The sequence below is a fragment of the Quercus suber genome, unplaced genomic scaffold, assembly GCF_002906115.3.
Source record: "Quercus suber isolate HL8 unplaced genomic scaffold, Cork oak 2.0 scaffold_21, whole genome shotgun sequence".
Lineage (NCBI taxonomy): Eukaryota > Viridiplantae > Streptophyta > Magnoliopsida > Fagales > Fagaceae > Quercus > Quercus suber.
Genome location: NW_027069486.1, coordinates 475,487 through 499,230, shown reverse-complemented (window position 1 = coordinate 499,230; position 23,744 = coordinate 475,487). Strand labels below are relative to the sequence as shown.

Below are 23,744 nucleotides of genomic sequence, written 5' to 3'. Positions count from 1 at the left end.
AAAGTTATGTGGAATAAATCTGAATAGTGAAGACCAGATTTTATCCAGTGTAAATGCAAAAATATTCCAAAACATTTTTTTTTTTTTTGAGAAGGAAAAAAAATTTCCAAAACATAAATTTGAAGTATGAAGTATGAACAATTAACAAAAAAAAAAGAAAAAAAAAAGGGCTAGTAGCCTAGTACAGAGGGTAATAACTAATAAATTACATTACATTTACATGCAAGCATAAGTGAGGGTAATATATATATATATATATTTATATATTAAAATGAGCGTGCACCTTTTGGCTTTAAATGAGAGGAAATCGATGTAAGATTGAGCCGAGATATGCTGCTCGTGACTAATGTTGTTTGTATTAATATTCTATGCTGCTAACACCTATGCAGCTTAGGTGTCTAATTCACTATCCCCATATAATTAAGTTGGCTCAAAAAGTTTCAATATTTAATTTAATTCATTTTATTTTTACCACATATATATATATATATATTCTACCAACTTGATTGTAGAACACAAAATTAATAAGCAGGCCTGCCTCTCTCTCTCTCTCTCTCTCTCTCTCTCTCAAATCAAATATATATCAAACACAATCATATTGAGGAATTGCTCTTGACTGTAAACGTTGTCTCAATTCACAGGGTTCAGCTATTAACCGACCAAAAAAGCTGCTGTTGTTTGAGGTTAGTCTCCAAATCCTAGCATAGCATTTTTTTTGAAGTTGATATTCTTGGATGTCTCTATACTTAGTTTCCCAACATCTATGCTTATCTTTCACTTTCGTACATTTCATGTAGCAAAGTTTTTGGTTTAGTTTGGTTTGGTCACATTGATCATTTCATGAAAACAACAATTATTATATGCCATATGGAATTAGAAATGCGATCTTTGTTACACACGGACGGCAAGTTGTGCATCTCTCTCTCTCTCTCTTGCTTGTGGGTGTCTTATGTTTGTTTGCACGGAAAACGAAAGCATGCAAACCTTGAGTTTTGGGTGGTGATTAATAAAATTTGGATCACACTCTTCTGGGTTTCATTTTCCTTGTTTTGTTACGTGTAACTTTACTATAGACAACTATAAAAGTCATGAAGTTCGAAAGATCCATCATGTCAAGAACCAATTATAGAGTTATAATAATGAGTAGATAATTCAAAGTATATACGCACGATCATTGTTCTCCAACTTGGAACATATGCACGACGCACTTGCGTAACGTACAAAAATATTGGCTATTTGTTTTGAAGCAAAACTATATATATATATATATATATTTGCATGAGACCTCAAATTATGATTTTTTTTTTAATTTAGAATTGAAGTAATTACTAGTATTTCTTTTTCCTTTTTGGGCTAAAATTACTAGTATTTCTTTTTTTTTTTTTTTTGAGAAAGAATTACTAGTATTTCTTAGTTTAACAACAATGAACATATATATATATATATATACACACACACATACTAGTAACAAAATAAATTATTATTTTTATTGCTATATTATATTGCTAAAAACGGAGATGCTTTGTTTGACCCCAAAGCTATGGAGTTTAAAAGTAATCTTTTGTTGAAAATGCGCGCAGTTAGATGTGCTAAATTAAGGATTTGTTTGTTTCTAAAAAAAAAATTAAAGGTTTGTTTAAATATTGCTTATTTTTTTGAAATTGAAAAATTATAATTGAAAGTACGGTAGATAAGAAACTGAAAAATTATTATTAAAAGTACGGTAGATAAAGATAAAAGTCAGTTGAAATAGTATAATAAAATCTATAAAAGTACAAAAAATATAATAAACCTTATAAATAATAACAATAATAAATTAAATAATAAATTAATTTTAATTTTTCATCCGGGTTCAAACACACACCGCCAAATCCTGCACAAAAATTTTGATGATTGAGGGCAGCCATTCGATCAACTGTAAATTTGACAATTCATAATTATAGACAACTTTAATCATGGAATTGCTTTCTCCTTTATTCCAATTTCTGTCTGTACTTTTCTTAATTTCTGAACATTTTTGTTTTTGTTTTACTATATTATATATTAATCAGCCAATTGCCATAATATATAATTATAACAAAATTGTTAGATCCCACACACCCGATAGTACCGCTCGTGCGGTGCAATAATTATCTCGGTAATTGAATACAAACAAATATATGCCTTTGCCAGATAGAGTGCTTCAGATTTGACACTATCATCTTTAGAGTCGTATAACCTTACAATTATTAAAACATAAAAAAATTAAAAAATTAAAAATTAAAATAAAAAATAAAAAATAAAAAACAAACAAAACAAAAAATTACTGTTATATTTGAAAGGATCAATAAAAAAAAAAAAAAAAAAAAAAGAATCACAGAAAAGTTGATGGATAGGATGTAGAAAATACTTTAACGTTTTATCATGGTAGGCTGGATTAAATAAAATGGAGGGATGATAAATAAATAAAAATTAATTGCTATTGGTTGCCAATGAAACTTTGAGGAAAGAAACTCTATTTGTATTAATAATAATTATACTCTTATTATTTAAAAATCATTTCATTATTATTTTTCATAGTAACCGTAAAATATTGTATTGAAAATTAATATTATGATAGATACACCTAATTTATTATTTGCTAATAATAATAAAAATAGCTCAATTACTATGATAATCTCATAATCAATTTAATAATTTGGTAAAATGTAAATAAATATAATAAAAATTTAAAAATTAGCTGTATGTTGAATGTAAATAAATATAATAATAATTTTAAAAATTAGCTATATATGGAATAAATTCAATAAAATGATCAAAGAAATTTGGAAGACTTTATATATATATATATATATATGTAGATAGATAGATAGATAGATAGATAGATAATAACTTGAATTATATATCAATAAATAGTATGTTATTCAATTGTTGTACTGTGAGTTCCGGTTAGCTCAACTAGTAAAGTCTTTAATGATTGAATAAGAGATCTGAGGTTCAATTCCCGCTTCACAAAAACTGATTGGTGTCTTGGTCTGATGACAAAGAACTATATCAGAACGGACGTCATAGGTTGAAACTTTCTAAAAAAAAAAAAGTTATTGTACTCACAACTGAATTTTTAAAAATACATTTAAATTTATTATGCATTTCTTCTCCAAAAAAAATTATTATGGATTTTTCGCAGTATATGAGCAATAATGTATTCATATTAAAAAATTATAACTCTATACATGACTTATGAAATTATTAAGGCACTTTTTTTTAATAAAGGTAATTATTAAGGTACTTTAATGCATTACACTTCATCCTATAATTCTAAATAGAGGTGTGCATGGGTCGGTGGTTAAGGAAATTTTTCGACCTAACCCACCATGGTGGGTCAAAAAAAATTTGACCCAACCCAACCCATCATATAAGTCCAACCCAACCCAACCAACCTACATGAGTCGGGTTGAACCATGGGTTTGACAAATTTTTTTTTTTATTATTAAATTGAGTAGAAAAAAATATAAATATTAATATATTAAAAAAAACCCAAAGATTAGTATCAATGTAACTCCTTAAAGGCAAACAACACTAATTACTAAACAACAATAGTAATTTACTAAGGTTTGTGTGAACTAATTGGCTTTTATAGGGATAGGAAGAGCTGGTTATTTAAAAAAAAATTAATTATAATATATATATATATATTAAATTAGTATTAGTAGTAGGAATCGAGAAAATGTTGCTCTACAGCTGGTTTTTTTTTAAAATTATTAAATATATAATATATTTTAAATATATATATATATATATATATATATTATATATATATTATATATATTAAATATGGGTGGGTCGGGTCGGGTTTGGCGGGTTTGTAATTTTATGACCCAAACCCAACCCGACCCCTATAAATTTTTTTTTGTAACCCAACCCAACCCACCAAGCCCTAAAAACCGACCCAACCTGGTGGGTCGGTTGGGTCGAGTCGGGTTTAGCGGGTCGGTGGGTTTTCTGCACACCCCTAATTCTAAAAATGATAATGAAGTATACATGTACGTAGAGCACTAGGTAGGTATTGGAAATTTGGAATGCTTAAATTAAACCTAAACCGTCCGCCTAGACAATTCCCTTCAATATATATATATATATATAGATTTGAATGACTTTTTTTTTTTTTTTTTTGGAGGAAATAGATTTGAATGACTTTCTATAATTATTTTGTTTTTTTATTCTAAAAAAAACATATTCTATTTAAAAAAGGGGGTATTTTTGTCGCTTAACTCGGTTTTCCTTTTTCTTCTTCAGCATTGTCTCCTTCTTACACTGTTGTTATACTTATACATTTGTCAATATTGTTCCTCATAAAAATCACGGAATTTGCTATTGAACAATCTGAACGGCTAGCTAGAGACATATATTCCCTCTTTTTTTCTTCTTCTTTTTCACTTGTGTGCTTGACATATATCACCAATCATTTAGCACAAATATAGCGTAGATTTTCGTTAGTCATAGAGAAGTTTAACATATCCAATCGTATCAGTTAACTCATCAAAAAAAGTTAAATCATTTTATAATTTTCTAAAAGAAATGCATTATGTGGGGGCAACGGGCATTAGTCTAAAAGATTCCAATAATAATAAATTCTTTTTATTTCTTTTTTACACTAGAATTCTAATTCGTTGGTTGAAACTAAACGGAATTTATCACCATGTATAGTGATCAAGTCAAATATTTAGAAGGCCATATTGTGATACCATGTGAATTGATATGATTAAGCATTTCTTTACAATGCATATGTTTTTTTTTTTTTTTTTGGTATTAATAACTAAGAGTCACATTTGTTAGTTTGCATTATCTATTAATGCAAAGATATTATTTCTCAAAAAAAGAAGCCTAAAAATATGTAAAGTTTCAATGTCAATATAGCAACTAGCAAGTTAGCAACTTATTAGAACATTAATGATAGCTTAAAAAAATATTTTTCTTTCATAAAAAAAAAAAATATATATATATATATATAATAAAATAAAAAGATGATTATTTCATTTTGTTTGTATAATTATTTAGAATTTAACAAGTTGAGCACAATCAAAATAATCAGATTTAAGATTATATGAAGGAATGAAAGGAATACATTGGTTGATACTTATGCAAGTCTTAGATTTTCTGTAATATTTTTCTTTAACTATATGAATTTGTCTTTTGTTGCTGTATAAATGTTGATAATTGAGTGATAAATAATAGTAAAACTCATGCTAAAATTGACAAAGAATTCAAAATATATACGAGTAATTTATAAATAAATCAATTTTTTTTTTCTTTAAAAATATATGTAAATTAAGTGCTTTTTATTACAAATTACAGTAGAGGGATCGTTTTGCATTTGAACAGAATGATAGGAGGTCACATATTAATAAATTTCTTAAAAGATATTAAAAACCCTAGAAGACTTTATTCCTTTGTCTTAATGTGGCTCTGGCTCTATCCATGTGATTCTTTTTTCTTCTTTTTGTTGTCTCTTTTTTGTTTCTTCTTATTACTTTAATTATAATTTGTTCCTCACAAAGTCATTCTTGTGCATAGCTTACCCCCACCAAAATGGTATGAAATCAATGGTTGAGAATTGAGAAACAATGCTCACAATCGTGGCCATAGTCCATAGACACCGAGAATTTTGGAAGCTTCAAAACGACAGAAGCAAGGAAATAATATAATATATCTCTATGTGCCAGCCATTGATAATGATGTGGACGACTATGATCCATCTTATCCAGTCTCTCGACTCTCAACCACACACATTAACACTGAACCGTCCGTACATCTATCTCTTAAATTCCATGCTTCTTCCGAATGGTTCCAAGGAAACCATAACCCAAAAGAAAAAAAAAGAGGTAGTGGTAATAAAATTTAATTTTGCAATGGCAAAGATACACAACTCACTTTGCCAAAGGTTTCTCTGTTATACCTTTGCATAACGTGGGTTACTTCATCTCATGGGTATATTGAATCATGTAGTCAATATGCAGTACGATATTTACTTATATTTATTGGTTCCCAAAAAAATTCACCAATAAAAGACAAACTCGTTTTCAAAATACGGTATTTTCCTTTTTAAGTGAAACCCTTTACAGAAAGGAGCAAAATGGGGATTGCATTGGATTTGAGGGAATCATAAAGCAAACAAAAAGCTGTGGGATGGTACTTATGGAAACTAGAAGATAGAAACATAGGAAGCTTAGCTGAATGAGGTCTATCCGATCCAATTTATGCCTCTTTTATTTTTTATCTTTTTCTGTGTGTTGAAAAATAAAAAAGTAAACTTCATTAATTGCTTTGGTTTAATTAATTATAGGTCATGCTAACGAATGTTTTTAAAAGCACTAATTAGCATTTTTCATTAATTATTTACAAAAACATGAGCCCCCAAAATCCGGAAATCTGCTCTCTAAAGACACAAAAGAGAAGAACAACACCAAGCCCAAAAAACCATTACAAAGAGATTTTAGCTTAGCAGAACAGCCTAGCTAGCTAGCTTCATTAAACAACCTGTACCTTTAATGGCGCGGCACAAAACACACTCTGCAACACAAAGCCCAATATATTTTTTTTGATAAATCAGAACCGATTCCATGCGGCCCACACACGAGAGAGAGAGAGAGAGAGGTCAGAGACCCTAAAACCCTCACCTAGAAAAAACGATTTCTGGCACCATTAGTAATTTAGTATGACCCTTGAGCCACAAGTGCCACCCCGCTACACCAAACTCTCTCTCTCTCTCTCTCTCTCTCTCTCTCAGTTACTAGCACTTGCTTTCATAATGGTGGTGGTAATTATAGTTGTGGGTGCTAGTCTAGTAGTGTAGGAATGGTATCATGAGAGAGGGGCTTGCGTTGTTTTTCTCAGTGGCTGTCTGTCTGGTTCGTTTTCCTTTTTGATGCTTTTCGTTGCAATTCCATCGCCATTAATGCTTATAGAAATTTTCAAAAAGCTTCATTAAATGTCAGCACAACTGACTTGGTTTTATAACTTCACCACCAGGCCTCCAAAAATTCTTACTCTTCTACTACACCATAAAGATTAAAAAAGACATATCTTAAGTTTATTTTAATTAATAAATAAATAAATAAAATCCTAAACTTGAATTATGTTGAATGGGTTCAATTAGACTTGGGGTTCTAAACTTATTTTCTTTCTATTTGCTAATTGGGCCGGTCTGTGAATTTCATTATAATTTTTCTATTAGATATCTGAAAAGTTACATTAAGCTCAACATTTCCTCAAGTGGGACTCAAAAATATTGATTTGTTTTTCAATTTCTTGCTATGGGTTATTTTAACTTTAGGAAAATGTGTAATTAAAACAAAACTTTAGGGACATGTTAAAATTTTCCTTATTTGGATATGTAAGATTCATATGTTTATATTATTAAATTATTGATGTTGCTATTTTGGTTTTCTATGAGATTGTTTACGCATAGTGTTTCTCGATTTAATTTAATACTATTACCATAAAACTTAAACAAAATTAAATAAATAAAGAAAGAAACTAATTGGGTATCTGAAATGAATATTAATGAAATTTTCATTTCCATTTTTATGTCACAGAGATTGGTGGTGGGCTCTGGCTTTAACTTTTTAAGGACCAAAAGACAGCAGTAGTAGAAGTAGAGTAGAGTGGTTGCAGAAACACGACAGTACTCTAGCTTCTTTTGTTTCCCGGGTCTCAGTTTGTTAATTGTTACTGGTTACTACATTCCAAAACCCAGATCTCGAGGTTTGTTTCCTAAGAAGTGCCATTTGTCACAGCCAAAGTTTTAATCTTTTTATTGCACACCGTTTTATCTGTTCCCACCTTTCCTTCTTCCGCCAATCTCTCTTCTATAAATTCTTATATACTTTTTGAACCTCTCTCTATGTGCCGACCTCACAATGAGTCTGTAAGGGGTTCAGTACAAAGCACTTGGAAGAGTTGAAAGTTGAAAAGAGTATTGGGTTTGTTTTGTTATGTGCTTAAAGGTGTGGAATTTGACCTTGGAGGTGTTGCATTGGCCACAATTATAGGAGGGTCGGTGATAGTGTTGAATTTTCACTGTTGCTTTGCACTGAAGCCGAGGTACAACCTTCGAACCTTGCAGCTTTGATCTTTGTTTCCTGTATTTCATTATTCTAGCACTTCCGGATTTTTGGGTTATGGCTATTGTTTTTTAATGCAAATCTTAGTGTTGGGATTCATATATTGGAGCTTTAGAACATGTGAAAAACGGTTCTCATTGGTAGGCTCTTGGGTTTGGTAGTTGGTTCCTACTATTTGTCCATGCCTGTAAAATATTTATAATTATATATACAGTTCAATTACAACCTGTGGATACCTATTGTTTGTGTAATTAGCCAATAAAACTCGGTCCGTTAATTTGGGCTTTGTTGGGTATTTAAGGGATTCCAACTTCTGCTTCAAGAGCATACTAGAGGGAGTGTTTAGGAGAGTGGTTTTGATGTGGAATATTGGTCTTAAGTACAAGACATGCTGAGCTCTGATGAGGGAGAATTTGATGTGTTCTTTGACTCGGTGGATCATTTGTCGTCTGAAGGATCAATTGTAGGTAAAGAAGAGTTAGATTCTGTAAATTTAGAGTATGGTATTTGGATGAAAGAACCGCTAAGTGTTAAGGACAGACGAGAGAGTTTTCTACATGGGATGGGTTTAGCTGAATTTGGTGCTGCTAGGATTTGTGGTGAGGAGAATGAAATGGACATTGGTGGCTTATCAGAGATGATGGGATTGGACAGGCTTACGGAATGCAGTGGAGCAGTCTCAAGCTCTAGCATTTCATCTATTGATTGTGCGGAGGAAAAATTGGTTTGTTGTAGAAATGAGAGGGGCAATGAAGCAAATGCCATGCTTGATGTATTGGAAGGAAAAGAAGAAGATGAACAGAAAGTAATTCTCAATGGGGAGGACACTTTGCTTTCAACTTCTGCTAGAAAATGTGTAGAGAATGATACTCTTGCTAATGTACAAGCATATAATATGTTAGATGTGGGTAAAAGGAAATTCAAAAGTTGGTTAAAACACTTAGTCAACAAAAGGAAGGGAAGAGGAGATACATTTGTAACTGAGGTATCAAAAACCAATTATGAAACACCTAAGATAAAACGAGCGAAGGTGTGGCAGAACAAGAAGAGGTACATGGAGCTTACTGCTCTTTATAATGGGCAAGAGATTTGTGCACACAGGGGCTTAATTTGGACAATGAAGTTTAGTCCAGATGGCCAGTATCTAGCAAGTGGTGGTGAAGATGGGATTGTACGTATTTGGCGTGTTACATCAGCAGAAGCCTCATACAATGATTTAATTATTGAAGGCAATTCTAGTATAAAAGTGAAAGGAGGCAAGTTCACTTTTGGTGGAAAAAAGACAAGCCATGCCTCCATTGTCATTCCTGATAAGGTTTTTCACATCAAAGAGTCACCCCTGCAAGAATTTCATGGCCATTCTAGTGATGTCTTGGATCTTTCTTGGTCCAATTCAAATGTAAGTCTCTTGACAGTACTTGATTATCTTTGTATGTAAGTCTATAATGTGTTTAAAGCTAATCTAACTGTTTTGCAGCAGTGTCTTCTTTCATCATCCAAGGATAAAACCGTTCGTCTCTGGCAAGTGGGTTGCAACAAATGTTTAAATGTTTTCCATCACAATGATTACGGTAAATATGAGAAACAGAAGTTTTTATCTCCCTTTCTTGTATTCATTATAATAGATTGAACATATTGTTTCTCCTCCATTGAGAATATGATGCTTTATTGTGTCAATCAACATTAATATAGTTGTCTTGTTTTTTTAATGGAACCAGTGACATGCGTTCAATTCAATCCGGTTGATGACAATTACTTCGTCAGTGGCTCCATAGATGGAAAATTTCGTATTTGGGGAGTGTCTGAGAAGCGAGTTGTTGATTGGGATGATGTGCGAGATGTAATAACTGCTCTATGTTACCAGCCAGATGGAAAGGTATGACCTGGATATCTTGATCTCAGTATAATTTATATAGACTGCTCTGAAGATTACGATTTTAGGAGTTCATGCAATTAATCATATTTTACATTGTTATGCAAGCAGGGGATCATTGTTGGTTCAATTACAGGCACTTGCCACTTCTATGATGCATCAGGTACATCTTTATGTTGGATAGAGCCATTGATTTGTGTTGAGTCTTTCATTTTGTTTTTAACCTTGGAGTGCCTAAATTGGTCTTATGATGGTGTAGGCAAACATCTTGAGCTGGATGCTAAGATACATATTCAAGGTAGAAGAAAATCTTCTGCTAACAAGATAACTGGCATTCAGGTCCAATCTGCTCTTGCTATCTTAAATTCTTATTCTTGCTATGACATGATTTGCTAACATTGGGTATCCTTTCCTCCTTGCAGTTCTCACAGGAAATATCTCAGAGAGTAATGATAACATCAGAAGACTCCAAAATTCGTATATTTGACAGGATTGACATCATCCACAAATACAGAGGTAGAGGATTTTATAACATTAAGTTGATACTGTTAGTGTGAATTTCTGTTTTTATTCACACAAGGCATCATTCCATTTTATTCTTGACGTTACTTACAGCATTAACTTTGTTAACAGAATAAAACTGAGATCTCAAAACAGAATTTAAATTTACTACAATGTATCATTAAGTTAATACTGTGCTATAGTAGGATTAAAAATGCTGCATTTAACAAACTGTCATTCATTCCTGCATTCTTAACTTCCCTATTATATTTAATTCTCTGTAATTTAATCTTTTTATTTTACACAGAATTCCTTGACTAGTATTTGCTTATGCGTTTACCTTCTAAAAGATCATATGTCCTACGATGTATCTTTCTCATGTTTTCTTAATAGAGTTCGTAGTTTAATTAAGTACTGTTCCAAGTGATTGTGTGATTTGGACAGCCAGTTGTTGCAGCATATAAGAGATCAGTTGGTATTTGGAGATGTACTTGTAAATTGAACCCTATCATCATATGGGCTACATATTAGGATCAATTATTATGAATTGGTTGCATTCTCCACAATATATATGTATATTGTAATGTGTTTCTGTGTTTTATGGGAGTCTTTTGATATCTAGTATGTTGTGTTTGGCAATCCTCAGCATATTTGGCCTGATATGGTACTGACAAAGGGATCGTGTTAATAAGATGTTTAGGAAATGTTACACACTTCAGCTCTTACTTAACTGCATTTTCTGTCATTATATTTCAGATCTGTCCTTTAAGAATGTTTGAGGATTGTTTCTTTATCTGAGTTTGGATATCTGTATCAGTTAAGTTGATCCCTGTTAGAACTCAATGAGGTTACATTTAGTTATAGAAGTTTATCTTAAAGGACCTCCAATTTTATATGCAATACTGATCCTTTGAGTTTCATAAGCCTATCTAGTATCTACCTGTTAAGATCATTAATTATTTACAAAAACATGAGCCCCCAAAATCCGGAAATCTGCTCTCTAAAGACACAAAAGAGAAGAACAACACCAAGCCCAAAAAACCATTACAAAGAGATTTTAGCTTAGCAGAACAGCCTAGCTAGCTAGCTTCATTAAACAACCTGTACCTTTAATGGCGCGGCACAAAACACACTCTGCAACACAAAGCCCAATATATTTTTTTTGATAAATCAGAACCGATTCCATGCGGCCCACACACGAGAGAGAGAGAGGGCAGAGACCCTAAAACCCTCACCTAGAAAAAACGATTTCTGGCACCATTAGTAATTTAGTATGACCCTTGAGCCACAAGTGCCACCCCGCTACACCAAACTCTCTCTCTCTCTCTCTCACAGTTACTAGCACTTGCTTTCATAATGGTGGTGGTAATTATAGTTGTGGGTGCTAGTCTAGTAGTGTAGGAATGGTATCATGAGAGAGGGGCTTGCGTTGTTTTTCTCAGTGGCTGTCTGTCTGGTTCGTTTTCCTTTTTGATGCTTTTCGTTGCAATTCCATCGCCATTAATGCTTATAGAAATTTTCAAAAAGCTTCATTAAATGTCAGCACAACTGACTTGGTTTTATAACTTCACCACCAGGCCTCCAAAAATTCTTACTCTTCTACTACACCATAAAGATTAAAAAAGACATATCTTAAGTTTATTTTAATAAATAAATAAATAAATAAAATCCTAAACTTGAATTATGTTGAATGGGTTCAATTAGACTTGGGGTTCTAAACTTATTTTCTTTCTATTTGCTAATTGGGCCGGTCTGTGAATTTCATTATAATTTTTCTATTAGATATCTGAAAAGTTACATTAAGCTCAACATTTCCTCAAGTGGGACTCAAAAATATTGATTTGTTTTTCAATTTCTTGCTATGGGTTATTTTAACTTTAGGAAAATGTGTAATTAAAACAAAACTTTAGGGACATGTTAAAATTTTCCTTATTTGGATATGTAAGATTCATATGTTTATATTATTAAATTATTGATGTTGCTATTTTGGTTTTCTATGAGATTGTTTACGCATAGTGTTTCTCGATTTAATTTAATACTATTACCATAAAACTTAAACAAAATTAAATAAATAAAGAAAGAAACTAATTGGGTATCTGAAATGAATATTAATGAAATTTTCATTTCCATTTTTATGTCACAGAGATTGGTGGTGGGCTCTGGCTTTAACTTTTTAAGGACCAAAAGACAGCAGTAGTAGAAGTAGAGTAGAGTGGTTGCAGAAACACGACAGTACTCTAGCTTCTTTTGTTTCCCGGGTCTCAGTTTGTTAATTGTTACTGGTTACTACATTCCAAAACCCAGATCTCGAGGTTTGTTTCCTAAGAAGTGCCATTTGTCACAGCCAAAGTTTTAATCTTTTTATTGCACACCGTTTTATCTGTTCCCACCTTTCCTTCTTCCGCCAATCTCTCTTCTATAAATTCCTATATACTTTTTGAACCTCTCTCTATGTGCCGACCTCACAATGAGTCTGTAAGGGGTTCAGTACAAAGCACTTGGAAGAGTTGAAAGTTGAAAAGAGTATTGGGTTTGTTTTGTTATGTGCTTAAAGGTGTGGAATTTGACCTTGGAGGTGTTGCATTGGCCACAATTATAGGAGGGTCGGTGATAGTGTTGAATTTTCACTGTTGCTTTGCACTGAAGCCGAGGTACAACCTTCGAACCTTGCAGCTTTGATCTTTGTTTCCTGTATTTCATTATTCTAGCACTTCCGGATTTTTGGGTTATGGCTATTGTTTTTTAATGCAAATCTTAGTGTTGGGATTCATATATTGGAGCTTTAGAACATGTGAAAAACGGTTCTCATTGGTAGGCTCTTGGGTTTGGTAGTTGGTTCCTACTATTTGTCCATGCCTGTAAAATATTTATAATTATATATACAGTTCAATTACAACCTGTGGATACCTATTGTTTGTGTAATTAGCCAATAAAACTCGGTCCGTTAATTTGGGCTTTGTTGGGTATTTAAGGGATTCCAACTTCTGCTTCAAGAGCATACTAGAGGGAGTGTTTAGGAGAGTGGTTTTGATGTGGAATATTGGTCTTAAGTACAAGACATGCTGAGCTCTGATGAGGGAGAATTTGATGTGTTCTTTGACTCGGTGGATCATTTGTCGTCTGAAGGATCAATTGTAGGTAAAGAAGAGTTAGATTCTGTAAATTTAGAGTATGGTATTTGGATGAAAGAACCGCTAAGTGTTAAGGACAGACGAGAGAGTTTTCTACATGGGATGGGTTTAGCTGAATTTGGTGCTGCTAGGATTTGTGGTGAGGAGAATGAAATGGACATTGGTGGCTTATCAGAGATGATGGGATTGGACAGGCTTACGGAATGCAGTGGAGCAGTCTCAAGCTCTAGCATTTCATCTATTGATTGTGCGGAGGAAAAATTGGTTTGTTGTAGAAATGAGAGGGGCAATGAAGCAAATGCCATGCTTGATGTATTGGAAGGAAAAGAAGAAGATGAACAGAAAGTAATTCTCAATGGGGAGGACACTTTGCTTTCAACTTCTGCTAGAAAATGTGTAGAGAATGATACTCTTGCTAATGTACAAGCATATAATATGTTAGATGTGGGTAAAAGGAAATTCAAAAGTTGGTTAAAACACTTAGTCAACAAAAGGAAGGGAAGAGGAGATACATTTGTAACTGAGGTATCAAAAACCAATTATGAAACACCTAAGATAAAACGAGCGAAGGTGTGGCAGAACAAGAAGAGGTACATGGAGCTTACTGCTCTTTATAATGGGCAAGAGATTTGTGCACACAGGGGCTTAATTTGGACAATGAAGTTTAGTCCAGATGGCCAGTATCTAGCAAGTGGTGGTGAAGATGGGATTGTACGTATTTGGCGTGTTACATCAGCAGAAGCCTCATACAATGATTTAATTATTGAAGGCAATTCTAGTATAAAAGTGAAAGGAGGCAAGTTCACTTTTGGTGGAAAAAAGACAAGCCATGCCTCCATTGTCATTCCTGATAAGGTTTTTCACATCAAAGAGTCACCCCTGCAAGAATTTCATGGCCATTCTAGTGATGTCTTGGATCTGTCTTGGTCCAATTCAAATGTAAGTCTCTTGACAGTACTGGATTATCTTTGTATGTAAGTCTATAATGTGTTTAAAGCTAATCTAACTGTTTTGCAGCAGTGTCTTCTTTCATCATCCAAGGATAAAACCGTTCGTCTCTGGCAAGTGGGTTGCAACAAATGTTTAAATGTTTTCCATCACAATGATTACGGTAAATATGAGAAACAGAAGTTTTTATCTCCCTGTCTTGTATTCATTATAATAGATTGAACATATTGTTTCTCCTCCATTGAGAATATGATGCTTTATTGTGTCAATCAACATTAATATAGTTGTCTTGTTTTTTTAATGGAACCAGTGACATGCGTTCAATTCAATCCGATTGATGACAATTACTTCGTCAGTGGCTCCATAGATGGAAAATTTCGTATTTGGGGAGTGTCTAAGAAGCGAGTTGTTGATTGGGATGATGTGCGAGATGTAATAACTGCTCTATGTTACCAGCCAGATGGAAAGGTATGACCTGGATATCTTGATCTCAGTATAATTTATATAGACTGCTCTGAAGATTACGATTTTAGGAGTTCATGCAATTAATCATATTTTACATTGTTATGCAAGCAGGGGATCATTGTTGGTTCAATCACAGGCACTTGCCACTTCTATGATGCATCAGGTACATCTTTATGTTGGATAGAGCCATTGATTTGTGCTGAGTCTTTCATTTTGTTTTTAACCTTGGAGTGCCTAAATTGGTCTTATGATGGTGTAGGCAAACATCTTGAGCTGGATGCTAAGATACATATTCAAGGTAGAAGAAAATCTTCTGCTAACAAGATAACTGGCATTCAGGTCCAATCTGCTCTTGCTATCTTAAATTCTTATTCTTGCTATGACATGATTTGCTAACATTGGGTATCCTTTCCTCCTTGCAGTTCTCACAGGAAATATCTCAGAGAGTAATGATAACATCAGAAGACTCCAAAATTCGTATATTTGACGGGATTGACATCATCCACAAATACAGAGGTAGAGGATTTTATAACATTAAGTTAACTTCCCTATTATATTTAATTCTCTGTAATTTAATCTTTTTATTTTACACAGAATTCCTTGACTAGTATCTGCTTATGCGTTTACCTTCTAAAAGATCATATGTCCTATGATGTATCTTTCTCATGTTTTCTTAATAGAGTTCGTAGTTTAATTAAGTACTGTTCCAAGTGATTGTGTGATTTGGACAGTCAGTTGTTGCAGCATATAAGAGATCAGTTGGTATTTGGAGATGTACTTGTAAATTGAACCCTATCATCATATGGGCTACATATTAGGATCAATTATTATGAATTGGTTGCATTCTCCACAATATATATGTATATTGTAATGTGTTTCTGTGTTTTATGGGAGTCTTTTGATATCTAGTATGTTGTGTTTGGCAATCCTCAGCATATTTGGCCTGATATGGTACTGACAAAGGGATCGTGTTAATAAGATGTTTAGGAAATGTTACACACTTCAGCTCTTACTTAACTGCATTTTCTGTCATTATATTTCAGATCTGTCCTTTAAGAATGTTTGAGGATTGTTTCTTTATCTGAGTTTGGATATCTGTATCAGTTAAGTTGATCCCTGTTAGAACTCAATGAGGTTACATTTAGTTATAGAAGTTTATCTTAAAGGACCTCCAATTTTATATGCAATACTGATCCTTTGAGTTTCATAAGCCTATCTAGTATCTACCTGTTAAGCGCCACCCCTCATTTATGATCATTTTATTCATTGTATTAGCGTGGAGAAAGTTGCCATGCACACATCCACATCCATGTTCATACATATAAACATTAACCATGATTCTATAAAATTCATTGCACACATACATTGCATTTGAATACCTTTCTTAAGCAGCCTCTACAGCTGTACTCTTGTCCGTTCCTGTTTGCATATGCCTGTTTGCACAGTTTTCTATTCCTTGGATAAATTAATGACTTTTTGTCTTAATTTTATGCATATTGACCCATAAGATTTACCATTTACCATTCATGCATGCATCTCCAATCTGAGATACTTATCTGTTATTTTGTCAATCTGAAGTCCTGAATTACTGCTGATTTCAACAGGTCTTCCAAAGTCAGGAAGTCAGATGTCAGCTTCAGTTGCTTCAGGTGGGAAACATATAATCTCAATTGGAGAGGACTCTCGAGTTTATGTCTGGAACCATCATGGGTTGTGCATCCCTTCGAAAAAAGAAACAAAATCTGTCCGTTCCTGTGAGCATTTCATCTCTGAAGGTGTGACTTTTGCAGTCCCTTGGTCAGGTTTGGGAATGGAACCAAGGAGCTCAGGGAGTGGTAGTCCCAAGTATTGCTCACGAACACTGGACCAAATAGAGGCTGCTTCTCGAGTCAGAGATTCAGAACGTTTTTCTCTTGGTAATTGGTTCTCTATGGATGGCCCATGCAGGGGCTCTGCAACATGGCCTGAAGAGAAACTTCCTGTGTGGGAAGTTCTAGGTTCAGAAGATGAATCTCATCATCAGCACCATCTAGGCCATGAGCTGCAGCACAACAATAATGCCCACAAACACATGGCTGTATCAGACACATGGGGGCTAGTGATTGTGACTGCTGGATGGGACGGAACAATCAGGACATTCTACAACTATGGATTGCCCATCAGGCTCTAGGAGTATTCTTGGATCAGCCTTGATGAAGAACTTTTATTTGTGACTTGTGAGCCACCTCACTGTCTGTCCATATAGAGTTTCACTAGGATATAAATGTGCGCAAGTTATTGATATTCAGCCAATATATTTTCCTAACCTTATCAGCATACTCAAAATTAGTAGAATGACTACCCTTTATAACATGTTTCATAAGCTTGTAGATTCTCACTTTGTCAATTTGCTTACCTGGTCTATCTCAAGGAGACAGGCCATGCAATTTTTCATTTCTTTACCTTTTGTAAATGATACCTGATGTACACAACACAGAAAATATATACAATTAAATTTTTGTCTACTTTACATTCTTCACTAAGAAAGAGGGTGTCTAATCTAATGCAAATAATAAGCTTTTGTTTTAGTTTTCATTTTTTAATTATATTAGTTTGGTGTAAGCTTGTTGTATTAGGTTTAAGGCTTGAGGGTTGAAGTAAATTATCTATACTTTTGTTTATGTTTTTTTGGTAAAGCGTCTATACTAATATAAGCTATAGAGATCAAGTTTTGATTTATTAAAACATGGACGGATCCAAGATTTTGTCTTCAGGGATCAAAACATAAATTAAAATTTGACTAATCAAAGTAAAATTAGTATATGAAAATAAAGTAGCATCTATTTGTTCCGTTTCAGGAAAAAAGAAAAAGAAAAAAGAAGTAGCATCTATTTGGTATTTAACCAAATATAACAAAAAGAAAGAGCAAAATAACTATTTATTTCAATTTAATTGCCTATGATATATTAAAATTAAACCCAACATTATTTTAAATTCTGAAAATCATATATAATTGAATTTGTATCAAATTTCATAGCAGATTCCCTCTTAACATATAAAATCAAAAATTTCATTGAAAAATATAATTATTTTGTTACAAAGTCTAATTTTGACAATATTCATAGTTAAAACTATTCATACACAATAGAAACTAGAAGAATAAATATAAATACTACTATTTTACAAGTTTGTAGACTATTGATTTTTAAATTCATACTAATGTATTAATTTAAGAACTCTAGAGATTCCTAATCTTACCCAAATGCGTTATTGTCTTAATCAAATACACAATTATTTGAATAATAATAAAAACAAACAATAACACTAAAACAATGAAAAATAGTCAAGTATGAGATTTTTTTTTGTTTTGTTCCTAAGATGATTTTTTTTTTTTTAATTTTCTTTGTTTTAGGAGTAGGCCACTACTGAAATTGACATTATTCTTCTAAAAAATGAAAATAATAATCTCACGACTTATATTTGCATGAACTTTTAATCCTGAGAGAATAATGGACTTGATCATGAAGTGTAGGTTGCCTTGATATATTAGGAGTGAGATAAAGTAACGGTCAAAACTTGGTATGTTGGGCAGCCACATTTAGTTTGATGGAACATATATTCTCAAGATGGAATTCATAGTCTCTTAACGGAGATATAAAATATTCTCTTGTGATAAGTTTAATGGGTTTGTTATTCAGAGAGTTAGGCCTAATCACTTTGGTAAAAATTACTAAAGCATATATTTATGAAATTGGATTTCATAAATATATGATGAATAAATTAAAAGATTAAATCGGGTACTCAAGGATTAAGATGTAGTAATCTACAAAGTGGCATCCACATTTATGATTTGTATTACTACGAATATTTTATGAAGGGTTTGCATGTACAATAAAGTTTTGGATATAATTTATAAATAAGGCCTAGAGTGTAACTATATTATATAGTTGTATTAAATATAGTTAATGGTAACTTTGGACTTTCAAGAGTTGACAGAAAAGCGAAAGCCGTTGGAGCTAGTGTCTTATTGGTCCATTTTGGTCTCACTCCAAGCCACACATCATTGTAAGTGAGTGTATGTGAGTGAAAGTCACTCAATTTAATTCTCCTTTTGTAACCAATTGAGAGTTTACACTTCTTGGGCGTTAGTGCAATTGGAGTGAAGATTAAAAGTATTCCTAAGTGCTTCGATCTTTGTTTTGAAATTCACTGCTTCAAGGTACGCTTTCTTATACTCTAATTTTGAAATTTATATAGTGCATGTTATAGATTGAGAATGAAGTAGATCCGTTAATTTTTCACTGCGCACATACTTATTTCCATCACTGACTCAATCAGGAAAGAGATTTTTTTTTTAAAATTTTTAAATAAAAAAATTGACTGAATTATATAAATAGATTTATATAGTAAATAGAATACTTGCTGATAATAAGCTGCTATAAACTAGTCTCATGGGCATCAATGGGATAGGGAATGGTAATAGATTCATCACAACGATATTGTCTATGATGAAAATAATATTAGTTTCAAATCATGAAATGGTTTAGAGAAAATATTGATCCTTACCTAGACATTGCCTCGGTTTGGTTCTTGGAAAACATTAGGAAAAGGAATCGCGATTGTTAACTAAGTATTTAATAAGGTCCTTTTTTTTTTTTGGTTAGGGACAGGACTACTTTAAGATGAAGTGGAGAAATTTTAAAATTTTAATATCAAATATAAATTAGACTTGAAAGTTTAGGCTCAAAACATTTATATCTTGCTTCCTAAAATTGAAAACTCCCTCAACCAATGCTCAAAAAATCAACAAAATAAATTGGCCACCAGGCCATATTTGTGATTGGTAAATTAGTGGCCTACTCCTAAAACAAAGAAAATTAAAAAAAAAAAAATCATCTTAGGAACAAAACAAAAAAAAATCTCATACTTGACTATTTTTCATTGTTTTAGTGTTATTGTTTGTTTTTATTATTATTCAAATAATTGTGTATTTGATTAAGACAATAACGCATTTGGGTAAGATTAGGAATCTCTAGAGTTCTTAAATTAATACATTAGTATGAATTTAAAAATCAATAGTCTACAAACTTGTAAAATAGTAGTATTTATATTTATTCTTCTAGTTTCTATTGTGTATGAATAGTTTTAACTATGAATATTGTCAAAATTAGACTTTGTAACAAAATAATTATATTTTTCAATGAAATTTTTGATTTTATATGTTAAGAGGGAATCTGCTATGAAATTTGATACAAATTCAATTATATATGATTTTCAGAATTTAAAATAATGTTGGGTTTAATTTTAATATATCATAGGCAATTAAATTGAAATAAATAGTTATTTTGCTCTTTCTTTTTGTTATATTTGGTTAAATACCAAATAGATGCTACTTCTTTTTTCTTTTTCTTTTTTCCTGAAACGGAACAAATAGATGCTACTTTATTTTCATATACTAATTTTACTTTGATTAGTCAAATTTTAATTTATGTTTTGATCCCTGAAGACAAAATCTTGGATCCGTCCATGTTTTAATAAATCAAAACTTGATCTCTATAGCTTATATTAGTATAGACGCTTTACCAAAAAAACATAAACAAAAGTATAGATAATTTACTTCAACCCTCAAGCCTTAAACCTAATACAACAAGCTTACACCAAACTAATATAATTAAAAAATGAAAACTAAAACAAAAGCTTATTATTTGCATTAGATTAGACACCCTCTTTCTTAGTGAAGAATGTAAAGTAGACAAAAATTTAATTGTATATATTTTCTGTGTTGTGTACATCAGGTATCATTTACAAAAGGTAAAGAAATGAAAAATTGTATGGCCTGTCTCCTTGAGAGAGACCAGGTAAGCAAATTGACAAAGTGAGAATCTACAAGCTTATGAAACATGTTATAAAGGGTAGTCATTCTACTAATTTTGAGTATGCTGATAAGGTTAGGAAAATATATTGGCTGAATATCAATAACTTGCGCACATTTATATCCTAGTGAAACTCTATATGGACAGACAGTGAGGTGGCTCACAAGTCACAAATAAAAGTTCTTCATCAAGGCTGATCCAAGAATACTCCTAGAGCCTGATGGGCAATCCATAGTTGTAGAATGTCCTGATTGTTCCGTCCCATCCAGCAGTCACAATCACTAGCCCCCATGTGTCTGATACAGCCATGTGTTTGTGGGCATTATTGTTGTGCTGCAGCTCATGGCCTAGATGGTGCTGATGATGAGATTCATCTTCTGAACCTAGAACTTCCCACACAGGAAGTTTCTCTTCAGGCCATGTTGCAGAGCCCCTGCATGGGCCATCCATAGAGAACCAATTACCAAGAGAAAAACGTTCTGAATCTCTGACTCGAGAAGCAGCCTCTATTTGGTCCAGTGTTCGTGAGCAATACTTGGGACTACCACTCCCTGAGCTCCTTGGTTCCATTCCCAAACCTGACCAAGGGACTGCAACAGTCACACCTTCAGAGATGAAATGCTCACAGGAACGGACAGATTTTGTTTCTTTTTTCGAAGGGATGCACAACCCATGATGGTTCCAGACATAAACTCGAGAGTCCTCTCCAATTGAGATTATATGTTTCCCACCTGAAGCAACTGAAGCTGACATCTGACTTCCTGACTTTGGAAGACCTGTTGAAATCAGCAGTAATTCAGGACTTCAGATTGACAAAATAACAGATAAGTATCTCAGATTGGAGATGCATGCATGAATGGTAAATGGTAAATCTTATGGGTCAATATGCATAAAATTAAGACAAAAAGTCATTAATTTATCCAAGGAATAGAAAACTGTGCAAACAGGCATATGCTAACAGGAACGGACAAGAGTACAGCTGTAGAGGCTGCTTAAGAAAGGTATTCAAATGCAATGTATGTGTGCAATGAATTTTATAGAATCATGGTTAATGTTTATATGTATGAACATGGATGTGGATGTGTGCATGGCAACTTTCTCCACGCTAATACAATGAATAAAATGATCATAAATGAGGGGTGGCACTTAACAGGTAGATACTAGATAGGCTTATGAAACTCAAAGGATCAGTATTGCATATAAAATTGGAGGTCCTTTAAGATAAACTTCTATAACTAAATGTAACCTCATTGAGTTCTAACAGGGATCAACTTAACTGATACAGATTTCCAAACTCAGATAAAGAAACAATCCTCAAACATTCTTAAAGGACAGATCTGAAATATAATGACAGAAAATGCAGTTAAGTAAGAGCTGAAGTGTGTAACATTTCCTAAACATCTTATTAACACGATCCCTTTGTCAGTACCATATCAGGCCAAATATGCTGAGGATTGCCAAACACAACATACTAGATATCAAAAAACTCCCATATAACACAGAAACACATTACAATATACATATATATTGTGGAGAATGCAACCAATTCATAATAATTGATCCTAATATGTAGCCCATATGATGATAGGGTTCAATTTACAAGTACATCTCCAAATACCAACTGATCTCTTATATGCTGCAACAACTGACTGTCCAAATCACACAATCACTTGGAACAGTACTTAATTAAACTACGAACTCTATTAAGAAAACATGAGAAAGATACATCATAGGACATATGATCTTTTAGAAGGTAAACGCATAAGCAGATACTAGTCAAGGAATTCTGTGTAAAATAAAAAGATTAAATTACAGAGAATTAAATATAATAGGGAAGTTAACTTAATGTTATAAAATCCTCTACCTCTGTATTTGTGGATGATGTCAATCCCGTCAAATATACGAATTTTGGAGTCTTCTGATGTTATCATTACTCTCTGAGATATTTCCTGTGAGAACTGCAAGGAGGAAAGGATACCCAATGTTAGCAAATCATGTCATAGCAAGAATAAGAATTTAAGATAGCAAGAGCAGATTGGACCTGAATGCCAGTTATCTTGTTAGCAGAAGATTTTCTTCTACCTTGAATATGTATCTTAGCATCCAGCTCAAGATGTTTGCCTACACCATCATAAGACCAATTTAGGCACTCCAAGGTTAAAAACAAAATGAAAGACTCAGCACAAATCAATGGCTCTATCCAACATAAAGATGTACCTGATGCATCATAGAAGTGGCAAGTGCCTGTGATTGAACCAACAATGATCCCCTGCTTGCATAACAATGTAAAATATGATTAATTGCATGAACTCCTAAAATCGTAATCTTCAGAGCAGTCTATATAAATTATACTGAGATCAAGATATCCAGGTCATACCTTTCCATCTGGCTGGTAACATAGAGCAGTTATTACATCTCGCACATCATCCCAATCAACAACTCGCTTCTCAGACACTCCCCAAATACGAAATTTTCCATCTATGGAGCCACTGACGAAGTAATTGTCATCAACCGGATTGAATTGAACGCATGTCACTGGTTCCATTAAAAAAACAAGACAACTATATTAATGTTGATTGACACAATAAAGCATCATATTCTCAATGGAGGAGAAACAATATGTTCAATCTATTATAATGAATACAAGACAGGGAGATAAAAACTTCTGTTTCTCATATTTACCGTAATCATTGTGATGGAAAACATTTAAACATTTGTTGCAACCCACTTGCCAGAGACGAACGGTTTTATCCTTGGATGATGAAAGAAGACACTGCTGCAAAACAGTTAGATTAGCTTTAAACACATTATAGACTTACATACAAAGATAATCCAGTACTGTCAAGAGACTTACATTTGAATTGGACCAAGA

At 32.8% G+C, this 23,744-nt stretch overlaps 2 protein-coding genes across 6 annotated transcripts in view; one reads left to right on the top strand and one right to left on the bottom strand.

Annotated features, from left to right (window-relative positions):
* The first annotated feature begins 6,336 nt into the window (after positions 1-6,336).
* LOC111986374 (vegetative incompatibility protein HET-E-1-like) lies at positions 6,337-17,524 on the top strand. Of its 5 annotated transcripts, none has more exons than XM_065763770.1 (9): positions 6,337-6,887; positions 7,575-8,082; positions 8,404-9,501; positions 9,580-9,673; positions 9,821-9,978; positions 10,087-10,138; positions 10,235-10,314; positions 10,398-10,491; positions 16,625-17,524. In XM_065763770.1, exons 3-9 carry the CDS (start codon positions 8,491-8,493, stop codon positions 17,188-17,190), a joined length of 2,055 nt encoding a protein of 684 aa, XP_065619842.1. In that variant the 5' UTR covers positions 6,337-6,887; positions 7,575-8,082; positions 8,404-8,490; the 3' UTR covers positions 17,191-17,524. The 5 variants fall into 5 exon arrangements, with proteins under 5 accessions (XP_065619842.1, XP_065619850.1, XP_065619838.1 ...); XM_065763766.1 differs by lacking the exons at positions 6,337-6,887; positions 7,575-8,082; positions 8,404-9,501; ... (3 more) ...; positions 10,235-10,314; positions 10,398-10,491 and adding exons at positions 11,506-11,932; positions 12,620-13,127; positions 13,449-14,546; ... (3 more) ...; positions 15,280-15,359; positions 15,443-15,536; XM_065763778.1 differs by having other exon boundaries at positions 6,338-6,887; positions 7,575-9,501; positions 9,583-9,673.
* A 3,224-nt stretch (positions 17,525-20,748) lies between these two features.
* LOC112008312 (uncharacterized) overlaps positions 20,749-23,744 on the bottom strand; it is a 3,800-nt gene continuing 804 nt past the window's right edge. Inside the window, exons 2-7 of the mRNA XM_065763433.1 lie at positions 23,555-23,648; positions 23,250-23,407; positions 23,090-23,141; positions 22,914-22,993; positions 22,737-22,830; positions 20,749-21,648 (exon numbers count right to left, since the gene is read on the bottom strand). Of these exons, the coding sequence (XP_065619505.1) occupies positions 21,083-21,648; positions 22,737-22,830; positions 22,914-22,993; positions 23,090-23,141; positions 23,250-23,407; positions 23,555-23,648 (1,044 nt within the window). The 3' untranslated portion in view covers positions 20,749-21,082. The remainder of the gene's footprint in view (positions 21,649-22,736; positions 22,831-22,913; positions 22,994-23,089; positions 23,142-23,249; positions 23,408-23,554; positions 23,649-23,744) is intronic.